Source organism: Microtus ochrogaster, linkage group LG3, assembly GCF_000317375.1.
Source record: "Microtus ochrogaster isolate Prairie Vole_2 linkage group LG3, MicOch1.0, whole genome shotgun sequence".
NCBI classification, from domain to species: domain Eukaryota; kingdom Metazoa; phylum Chordata; class Mammalia; order Rodentia; family Cricetidae; genus Microtus; species Microtus ochrogaster.
In genome coordinates, this window is record NC_022029.1 from 26,645,538 (window position 1) to 26,657,038 (window position 11,501).

Here is an 11,501-nt window from a genome sequence, read left to right on the forward strand (position 1 = left end):
CAGCGGCCACCTTCCCTGACCTGTGAGCTATCTCTGGATCTTGTGGTAGTGAGCCAGTGCACAGTACTAGTGAGCCAGAGCCCAGCAGCTACCTTCCCTCACCTACCAACTGTCTCCAGTTTGTGGTAGTGAGCCAGCACCCAGCAGCCACCTTCCCTCACCTACCAACTGTCTCCAGTTTGTACTAGTGAGTCAGCACACTAGCGGCCACCTTAGTGAGCCAGAGTGGAAAACACGTGACTGACTTCAAATGTGGATCCATCCCTTTTGTGTCACTGTAACAATATACCGGTCAGAAACAGTCTGGGGTTGGGAATCTTTGTTCTGGCTCACAGTTTCAGAGGATTCCATTTATTGTGGCAGCGAATGCTCTAGCCTTAATGGTGGGAATATGAGGCAGTTACTGTGAGTAGCAGAAGGAACCAGGAAGAAGAAAGAACAAAATCAGATCCAGGAGTGAGTGCTCCCTTCAAACCCTCCCCAAACATCATCAGTCTCTGGAAACAAGCATGAGACTGTGAGGACAATTCAAACTCAAAGGAAAACAAAGGGGTCCCTCCCTCCTTGCTGGTTTCTGATCTTCTTATTCTTATTGATCCTGATGATCATTTCTTCTTAGGTGTAGAATGTAGAGGGGCCTTCTGTAGCCACATCCCTACTGATGCCGCTGCTGGCTGGACAGGCAAGGACATTTTGTCTAAAGCATCAACCATGCCCACCTGATGGGCTGGTGCTAACTAAAGTCATGAAGTCCTCCAAAAAGTCCTTAGAGCATAACTCTCGGTACACACTGGCAACTATGTTAGTGCATTTGGTATTCATATAACAAAGATCACACTGCATACACATTGTATCAATCAAACACTTCAAAGTTATACATAAATCATATCTCAATTGTACCCTCTGGATAAGACAATATTAACTACATACACTTTCATGATTGTACAAATCCAGATTTGGCTTTAAGTTTAGGAGACTATACTTCTACTGCCCACGGAAGACATATGGAAGGACAGAGCTAAAACCTTCCCACATACATTGAATATTTTGTCCAAGAAGCCCTCCATGGGCAACCTACCTCAGTCTGTCAGATCCCAGCTGACTTCAGCAGGAACAGGTCCTAGGCTCGCCTAACTGTGTGGAGTTAGCAGGCTCTGGACTGTTTCTGACAAAGGAATGCACTGATGGCAATGACCTCACAATGCCACAGGCGGGACAAGGGCACCCCTTACCAAAATGATTCAATGAGGACAAACCCTGTCCAACTGCAAAAGACATGTTCTTAGGAACTCACCCCCCCCCCAAAAAAAAAGTGAGAATCAAAACTGTGGAAGCATCGGGACTGGTTAGTAAGAATCTGCTTGAGAGCAGTTTAGTGAGGTCACTACAACGGACCTCTGCCACCTTCTAGGAGCGCCCTGTCTTTTTTAGCAGGCGCTATGACCCTGAATCCCTTCCACTATGGATGTGCAAAGGAAATAGAAACATTAGCTCTAATAGCCCCAGTTCCACAGAGACAGGTAGACGGCACACACACATGCGTGCTCTGCGTAATGTATGGGCAAATGTGTTGAGTAAATATGTGTGTAATACACTTCTGTGTTGCCTACATGTGTGTGCTAGACTGCAAGCATGTATGCAGTGTACATAAGTGCTCTTTGTGCTGTGTATGTACGTAACTTGTGAGAATGTTGAAATGCATGTTTATGGTATGTACACTGTGTGTACGGGTGTAGGTGCTATGTACATGCACAGATACAAATAAATGAATCTGTTATATGCAGATGTGAAACATGTGTACATGTACACATGTTATATCCATATATATATAGCATGTGCATTTTATACAAATGTGTGACATGTACAATTATTTGAGGTATGTATCATGGTATGTACAGGTACAGCATACATCTGTAGCTACCATGTGTGATTTATGCGTACCTGTGTGGAGCATGTTGCACACAAGCAACTCAGCTCTATCCCTGCCCCTGAGGAGGCATGTCTCTCTGCCTCCCTTCCAGTCCTGTCTCCTCTCCATCCCCACCCCCATACCAGCTGTTCCTTCACCTCTGCTTTTCAAGGGATTGACTGGGCTCATAGACTCCTCTACCCAAACAGAAGAGGCTACCAAAGGGGTGGAGCCCCTCCTCTATGCCTCCTTGATCAGTGCCATCACTAACCTGGCTGAAGGACAGGCTCCTGCATCATAAAGCCTTCCCTCACCATAGACATATAGTATGCACAGCTTCTGTCTTTCCATTCTTCAAATGTAGACCCCTCTCAACGGCCTCTGCTCGTATCCCTGATTATACTGGTCACCAACACGGAGAAAGGCTCTGTTCATTTAGAGCTACAGTCTTACAGGAAGCCGAACACAGTGACCTACGCCTGCAAGTCTAACACTTGGGGGGTGGGGGATAAGCAAGAGAATATGATGTTTAAAGTCATCCTTGGCTACGAGGTAAAGCCAGTGTCCTAAAACAACAAGAACAAATGAAACCTTGGAGTCAGTCAGAGTCCCCAGACAGATCTGTATCTACATCTCAATCACGACACTGGTATCTCTAGTTCCCAGCATAGTGAGTGGATCATAAGTACCTCAGTGGTGTATGGAACCTATACACGTGTGTCTGTGATCACATTCACAATTGATCCCATGGTGCTTTCTAAGTGAGATTATCTTTTTTTTTTATTCTGTTTTTTTTTTTTTTGAAGCCTTGTGAATTAACCTATTTCCTTTCTGTAGTACCTTGGACCTGAAATATACCCTCAAAGTCCATGCACTTTATAGTGTGATCCCCAGTTGGTGATGCTATTCAGATGGGTAAAGACTTTGGTCAGTGGGAGTCTAGCTGGAGGGAGCAGGGGCATGTTTATGGTCCTGTCTTTTTCGAGGAGGTCTTCTGTGCAGGTGGTCACAGTTGCAGCACGGAAGTGAGATTATCTTTAGCATCACAATGTCTCATTTTCCAGAGATGGCGGTGGTGCTGGTTACCATGCACACTCTCCATCCCTCTCGTGGAGCACAGAACTATAGTCAGTGCTTCTAGTGATGCAAGAAAAAGATGGCCTCTACTTTGCTGCAAACACAACAGTGTTTTCAATGCTAGAATTTGTGAAACAAGTAATATTGCAAGAAGGTGGCATGGCCTTCTGAAATCTCCAGTGCCAGCCAAGACAATGCTTGGGGGAAAGGGACACAGTGGTGCCATAAGCAGGATGTACTTCTAACTATTAGAAAGATGGCATTTTCCCCAGTCACCAGGAATAAACAAGAGAATCTAACCAATGTCAACAACGTCAACACCAGCATGTGCTTCTAAATAGGCTGCTTCCAACCGCTGTGGAGTCTGAACACCCCGGGTTTCAGGGAAGAGAAGTAATTTCACTTCACTAGGGACATAATGAACACTCCAGGTAATTACAGTGCAAAAGTCAAACTGATAGAGCCATTTGGAAAAGCATAATTACCTGAAGAAATCACTAAGACAATCTTCGGCATTGGGAACAGAATAAATTACATTTAACTATTAATGGTTATGCTCGCATGTAAAATTGAAATTTACCTACTGTAAAAATAAAAGGACATAATTTATTGAAATATAAATAAGCTAATAATAAGTTAAGATAAATGATCAAGAATCAGGAGCGGAGCTCTCTCCCCTCACTCCCGGCAGTGGCAGCCATGATTAAACACAACGGAATTAATCGGCTCTGGCGTCTCAGAGTACAGGTGATACCACAGCCTTGCCTCCTCCTCAGAAAAAGGGCACAATTTCCACTCATTTAGAGATAATACTGCTGCCAGAGCTGGGACTGTCCCTGCATAAGGTACAGGCACACACACACTGCTCTTAAGGAAGGCGCAGGACAGCATGTGGGCAGAGCACACAGACAGCAGTGCATTCAGGTGGGAGGCCCTGGTTGAGACAGCAACTATCACGAGCCCGTGATAGGGAAGCTGGAGGAAGGGAAGGGTAGCATGACTGCTGAGGAAATGAGCCTATCCAACAAAAGTGAGAAAACCAGGAGGCCAGGGGTTCAACGAGGAGTCCAGTGGGCCCCGTCTAAATAGTCAACACCGGTCTGTGGTTGACTCTATGATGTTCCAACATGACAGCATCAGAAAGGAAACCCAGTTCAGAGTTATCGTAGAAGGTAAGACTTGGAGTTATTTTCTCTGAACCCTCAAGCAGATTTGACCCAATCAAAGTGGCTTCAAATAGCTTTGGGGTCCATGGAACGCTATAGTGGCTTAATTTGGGGAGGCCCAGGACCAGGTCAGTAATAGGCAAAAAGTTATGCAAAATATATGGAATAGTGGCTATCTGGTATACGCCAGTGTAAAAACGTGATTAGGGCAGCCACCCTACTAAAAGGACAGTTGACAGCACAGTCCGAAGCTGAGAAGCTGCCTGCAGACAAAGGCACAGGGGTGTGGGACTGGGCGATGGAGTCACCCCATCCTCAGTGGGGCAGAGGACATGCCCAGCAAGTGAAACACAGCATGACACCTCTTGCCATTACAGAAAGAATCATAGAATCGGGGACTCAAGTTGGGGGTGGCCCGTTCCGTCTCTTTTACCTCATCTTGGAAAGGGCATGAGGAGGAGGAATTTTTTGTTCAGCTTCTAAAAGCTGAGTCAGCCAACAGTGTGGGAATCGCCCTAGATGCGAAGTATTTGTTTCCCATGGAAAGCAACATAGATTTTTCTGGCAATTAGGCCACACTTCATAAATAAGGACTGCTTTTGCTAAATATTTCAATGGTAACATCAAAGTTTTATTATGGAGTTGGGTGTGATCCTATGGTTACATTTTGTCTATAATGAAGTACTACCATTTAAATCTCTGCTTGCTAAAATCAGCTCTAGGAATGGGATTCAACTTTGGTAGTTGATTTGCCATCCACTTATTTCAATTAAAATAGAAATAGATACATATATTCTGTCTTCATTGGTGGGCGCTTAAGTGACATTACTACTGTCTGGAGTGAGGGGTACATTTGTTCCTGAAGCTGGGTCCAAGGAAGAGTGATAAGAGAAATAAATCCACAAAATGGAAGTCAATGGACACAGCCATTTCAATATCGCGTGCGATTGTATTTATCGTAATACAAGTCAGTGCTATAATCTAGTGGGATCTATCCAAATGTCAAATGGATTTTGGTGCCTGTCCCAGCTGGGTAAGTCAAAATGCTGACACTTAAGAATCAGCATCGTTCTTCCACAATAAAAACATTACTGTACGTAATAAGACAGATAAGATGTAGGCAAGCAAAAGTAATGGAGATAAAACAGGAAAACGGAGTGAAAACTCAGCAGTTTTGGAGTAAGCAGGCTCTGAAATTAGAATACCTTATGTGTTAAGAATATAACCTGACATTTTTATAACTTTGCAATTACAGCCTTAAGTAAGCTAAAAGGCATAGTCACTTTCCTTAAATCTTAATTATTTGCCTAATAAAAATGTAACGGGTGAATAATAATTCCAGATCTGAGAAGAAATATTAAACAAGGAAATTCGAACTGAAAAAGAATGACATAATCCTCGCAGGACTTTTTAATAGCTTGTGTTGAAGCGTGCCGGATGGTAGTGCTAGGAAGTCATTGTCACCGGCAGGATAGGATTGCAGAGATGCCCTGTGTGTCCTTGGGGTAGAGAAGAACAACAGCAGATGCTCCCAGAGGAAGCCAGGTATGTCCGCGAGTAGGGATCAAGTCAGCAAGGGGAGCTTAGTGCAGAAATAGAAGGGCTAAGCCGGCTTCCGAGGTCTGAATGGGACTCCAGTGAGGCCGAGGAGACAGCGCCACCTCCTGGTGGCAGGAAACAATGCAAGCTTATAGGACCACAGGGAAAGAGCTCAGAGGCACAAAACCCAAGTGCCTTCCCCGTGAAATTATAAATGTCTTTTCCCTGGAAGGCCTTTGAAACCTTCTTTATTTCATAGGATGCAACAAAAATGCTCAGTCTAACTGAATAGCCCGTTTCCGCGATACTGGAATATGTATCTATGTATGACTAATGCATGCATATGTCATGGCATCACCATGCACTACACTGATCATATGGAAACTGGAAGTTTTAAATGACAGTCATTTGCTAAGGGTGATTGGTGTCAGAATGCAAGTGACCTGCTACACACTGTAAGTACAGCACACCCCCTGGGTGCCCGCACATCATGGCACAAGGGAGCAGGAAGGACGGGGAGCTCACCTTCCCTGATGTAATTAACTACATATGTAAATAACTACAGCAAAGCACAAAAGCAGGCTCCAGAGAACATAATCACCTAACAGCAAAGAGTCGGGGTGCCATGACGTCTCTCTCATTTTGTGCTTCAATGTTGTCCCCTCCAGCCTTTCTTAATGGCGGTTATGGGAGTTGTCTTGGAAAATCCATCTATATGAAAACTGAAAACTATGTCGATATGTAGATATAAGAGGTTGTCACATATTTCAGAAAAAAAAAAGGAAATTTAATTTCTGATATTTTTTGACAAGTAAACCCAGTGTTCTAAATTAGGTCCTGTTCAAATGTTCACTCTGAGACAAGTCTCCAGGTAACTCTTTGTTTTAAAAAATACATGGGTTTTGGCCTGTGATATCACAGGCACCAAGTGGAGATAGAAAGTGTCTGTAAGAAGGAAGGACACATAACAGCAACAGGAAATGAAGGGTCCTACAGTGCTTGCCCAACTTATCTCTGCAGCAATGGCAGCTCCAGAAAAATGGCTAAGTGATAGCGTTACTAAGTGCGCCTTCCCATGGGCAAGGCACGCCATCCTATGAAACTGTACTTTACTGGTTCACACTGTTATGAATTGAAGGATGACCAATTAAAAACAGAAAAACAAGTCCTGCTGAGAACTGCAGACTCTCAATCTATGAGATGGTTGATCCTCGGAGCAGAACTTTGTGAACTGACCTAACTTAGAAGAGTGTGTGAGACACCAAATCCAATTGATGTGATTCAAACAAGCAGCCATTACAAGGAATATATTAAGCTTTTGACTTCAGACAAACAATTAAAAGTAGAAATAAAATAGTTTCCTCCATTTTTGTTTTATAATTATTTTTCTAAGTAGACGCACTAAGTTCTGCTCTGAAACAATTGCATAGCTAGGTATTGCAAGCTCGGTAATATTACGCACAGCAATTGCTAAGAAATTGAGGGCTTTTTCGATGACTATGCACCAGTGATTAACAAGGAAGCACCATCCATCAAAGGTTCAAGGGCGGCAGCATGAAGTACAATCAACACAATGTTGTGTTGCTAAGAATGTGTCAATGTCAAACTTGGCAGATTTTCTTTGACTAAGAACTCAGGCCCCACTCATTGGGGTTTAACACTCATCCCAGCAAATCTCATGTGTGTTCTGCGTGATGACTGATGTACGTGGCCTCAACGGTGGCGAAAGTTTCCTTCAAGTACAGTTCCGAGGGGCCATCTTATACCATCAAGGCTGTTGTCACACATGAGCGGGTCTTGCACTGTCTAGCAACTTCAGTGACTGACAGGAGTTCAATGAGCCTCTTCCAAGGCTTCCAGGTAATGCATGCACCTAAAACTGAAGTCTGCCAAAGCTCATGGGGAGGTTCAAAGGCGAATAAACCAGTTCAATTCCTCCTCTAATTATAAGAGTTACTAACAAGACCTGTTGCAAGACTGCTTCCCAGAATGCACCATGGGAGGACACCGTATTAAAGTCCTGAGAATACCACGACCAGACCGAAAGCCAGTGACTCCTGAGCCTCTGCGCTTTTTTCCTACCGTTCCCAGGCAATCCAAGTGTGTTTTCTAAGGTTTGAGTCACATTTGCTGTAGCTGGGTTATTATTCACATGACAATGTATGAAACAACAAAACAACCTCCACAGAATCCTACCACATTCCACCAAAAGCGTGGAAGACGTCGACGGAATTACTAGAACAACAATACGGCTTTCAAAGCAGATATATCGGTCTCAACGTATTAAACATACCACAGTGCAATACCTGTTTCAGAAGACTGGACAGCCACTCTTGCCTGCAACCTCAGAAACCTTCGTTACCCTAAAAGGACTTCCATCTCTTGTAAGGCTGAGGGTCTGGACTCTGGAGCGAAGTTAAAGAGGAGGTGTGACTGCACCCCAGGACACGCGTGCATGCACAGTTTCCCAAGGCCGTGATAAACAGCTGCTGTCTTGCACCCTTACCAGAACACTCGATTGAGCTGTGTGGGTGGCAACTTGAAGGTTTCCAAGAACTTTCCGTTTTTGTTTAAGCCAACAATTCTGGGTTTTGTCAATCAATAGTTTGTTTGTTTGTTTAAAAAAAATAAGGATGGGGGAGGGGTGTTGGGTAGGCGCTAGTATAGACTCTTTGAAATAATGTTGTAAAGTTGACCCATCAGCGTTCCCTTGGTTTCTGGAGGTCCTGATCTGGTTGGTAGACCGAGCGTCAGGCAGTGGCAGTTGGCACCACACCCCATCAGGGGCACAGCAAAATCCCCTGCATAGTGCCGGAGTTGCTGCAAGAGCCACTGCCTGGGGCCAGAGGGACCATTCCTTGGAAGAAAAGCTGGGCAAAGCCCAAACCCCACGTTCTGGAAGACCACAGTTACCACGCAGTAAAGGAAAGCACCTGTGCCCCATGACCCAGATGTTCAAGATAAGAAAATTAAATCCTGCATGCTGGTAGCTGTGATGTAAGAAAGACGAGGTTGCGGTGCCCAGGGGCTAGTGGTGTCCACTGTGCCCAGGGCCCAGCGCCAACCCCCGCCCACAAGAGCCACCCGGATAGTGGGACACAAGGACGCAAAGAAAGGAGGGGGCGCTGGAAGAGGAGGGAAAACAGGGGGACCGAAGGGACTCAGGGGTGGCAGAAGAGGGCCTCGAGGGGACCCCACTCACCCGCGCGGGCACCAAAAGGTGACTAGGACGCCCGCGGGGGGCGGCCAGGGACTGCGATCCCTCGGCGCTCATCGCCGCCCACGCGGCTAGGCGCGCGCTTCGGGCTCCGGAGCTCCCAAGTCCAGCGCCTGCACAGCGCCCGCGCCCCTCTCTGGATGGGCTGGGGTGGACAGAGCCAGCAACCACTGCGCTAGCGAGCCCGGGAGGCACGGAACCCCGCCCACCTTCTAGCAGCCCGGCCCCTACTACCCTGCTCACCGCCCACCAAGCTCCGCCCGTTACCATCAAGCCCCGCCTTATGCCCGGTAACCCGGCCCAACAGCTCTGCCCTTCCACCTCCAGTCAGAGCTGGCGGGACTAAATTGTGAGAGCAGCAAGGAGGGCTCCCATCTTCTTGCAGAGACCACCGCTTTCCCACCTTGGCAAGCAAAGTGCAGAGCTGAGGCAGGGTCAAAAGGCTAAGAGGGCACCTGAGCCAAAAGAGACTAGGAAGCTGTTCCGGGTAGATTCTGGTGATACCACCATTGGAACTTATGGATGCTTTGGGACCACTTCCACTGGCAAAGCTTCTCAGATTCTGAGGGTGGCAACGCTTTGCCCTGAAGACAGTCGTGGGTCCTTTTGGTCTTTGTCGATCTCCACACCATAACCTAGCCTGACAACTCTCAGGACATCCTCGGGAACCACTTTCTGAAAAAAGAAAGCATACTAAAATACCCACTCCTTCGACCACAGCTGTCTCCATTCCTGGGTGCCCCCTCTTGGCGTTTACTTAGACCCCAGTACCCAATCACTGTGAAGACTCCTTCTGATGTACAGGACTGGGACCTGATTCCATCTTGCCTCCCAAACTTTCCAAAAAGCCTCCAGTCTCAGTTAAGAGTTTCTCACATTTGATCAGGTTTATGTCAAAAGAAATATCATAAAAGCGATACTAAGTTCTATATATCCACACCATCCTAGTATAAATGGAAATGGAAACCTGTTGGGAGCCGTGCGGCCGAGTTTTGAACCATTTTATGAGTGCTTGTCCAATGAGGCAAAAGCCCACGGGGACAATCTCACTTGGCAAGGACCAGAAGACTTCAGGACAGTGCAGAAAACAGCCGGACCACACAGCCTGCATGGTCTCTTCTCTCTTGTAATATTGATGATTCTCTTGGCGGTGTTAGTGTCATTTTGTCAATCATGCATGGGACAGATATGATCATTCCTGGACACCCCCTTTTTTTTTTTTTCTTGAATATCTTCCCCTAAAATTCTTTGGGAGCTGATGCTTCTTAGGTTTCTTGCCTGGGGATGTCAGCTGTCACTTCCGAGGCGGGAGCTGTTCTAATTCAGTGTTGACAGGATTGGAGGCCGGTCGTCCCTGTTTCTGTAAATATGTTTCGAACAATAGCATTCTTGCAAATGAGCGCCTATGTTTATCACCTTTATTTTTGTAAAGACAGAATCTACCTGGCTCCATATTTGGCCAAGCTGGCAAAATGATAACTGTTGTTTTGGGTTTAAAGATGTTCTGAAGTAAAAGTTGGGGGAAAAAACATATTTGACATATTTGTTTTTGCTATAGGTTGGAAGACGGGAAAAACTTGTTAGCATGGGAAAACATGCTTGTTTTGATGTATAAACAAAGATTCCTGGAGCTATTCAGGGCCAACCACTTGTGGGAAATTCATCTGGTGATCAAACAATTCATTTCTTTGCACTGATGCCTCTTCCCTGTCTCAGGACCTGAACCCAGGCTGTGGCTGGGCCAGCAGGCACTAGTCTGAGCTAAAAGTCTGTGCCCTTCTTGCACCCTCACCAATGGGCTTACAACACCTGAGAAAAGCCCCAGTCCACAGGCAGGCATCCTGAGATGCTCATCTTGGCTTTACTGCTGCATAGGCAGGGACACTTGGAAATCTAATATGTGGTTTTCATATGACCAATGATAGACAAGCAAATGTGGAACAAACCATTTACAACTGGCCACTGAGCATCCCCAGGTTTGTGACCCAGAGCGCAGGAGCAAAGCAGTTCAGATTTCTGAGTCTTCAGCCTAGAATTCTACAGCTTTGGTCCATGGACAAAGGCTTACAGAAATCCCTTTATGCTTGTCCAGTATAAAATATATGCCTTGCGTGACTGGATGAGGAATATTAAGCAATTTGTATTTGTAGAATAACCTAGCATAGGCATGAGATCACGTAACTCATTTGAAGTTGCATTTTGAAAAGCACATGAGTTTAATCTCTGAGAAATCAGAGGTCAAAAGAGACTTATACCCAAATTATAAAGGGAAGATTCATCACATTGTCTGAAGAAGACACAAGCATTTGGTTATTCTTTGTGTTACAGTTGATAAACTGGGTATTAGTTCAAATATTGCAAGTAAATAAACATGGATATCTTTTGATCAAATCCAAGCTAATTATTAATTTGGTTTTGGTTATTTATCATGTTAGACTTAATAGACTGGGTATTAGTTCAAATACTGCAAGTAAATAAACATGGATATCTTTTGATCAAATTCAAGCTAATTATTAATTTGATAAATACTTTGTCTTTCTTGGTGATTACTGAAGCCCTTTCTGTGATCATCCCATGATCTTTGATCCAGGAT

At 45.2% G+C, this 11,501-nt stretch overlaps 1 protein-coding gene across 1 annotated transcript in view; it reads right to left on the reverse strand.

The window, feature by feature from the left end:
* The window catches only part of Sntg2 (syntrophin gamma 2), a 207,359-nt gene extending 198,317 nt beyond the window's left edge, over positions 1–9,042 (reverse strand). The window contains exon 1 of the mRNA XM_005360658.2: positions 8,894–9,042. Within this exon, the coding sequence (XP_005360715.1) occupies positions 8,894–8,965 (72 nt within the window). The 5' untranslated portion in view covers positions 8,966–9,042. The remainder of the gene's footprint in view (positions 1–8,893) is intronic.
* Positions 9,043–11,501: the final 2,459 nt, after the last annotated feature.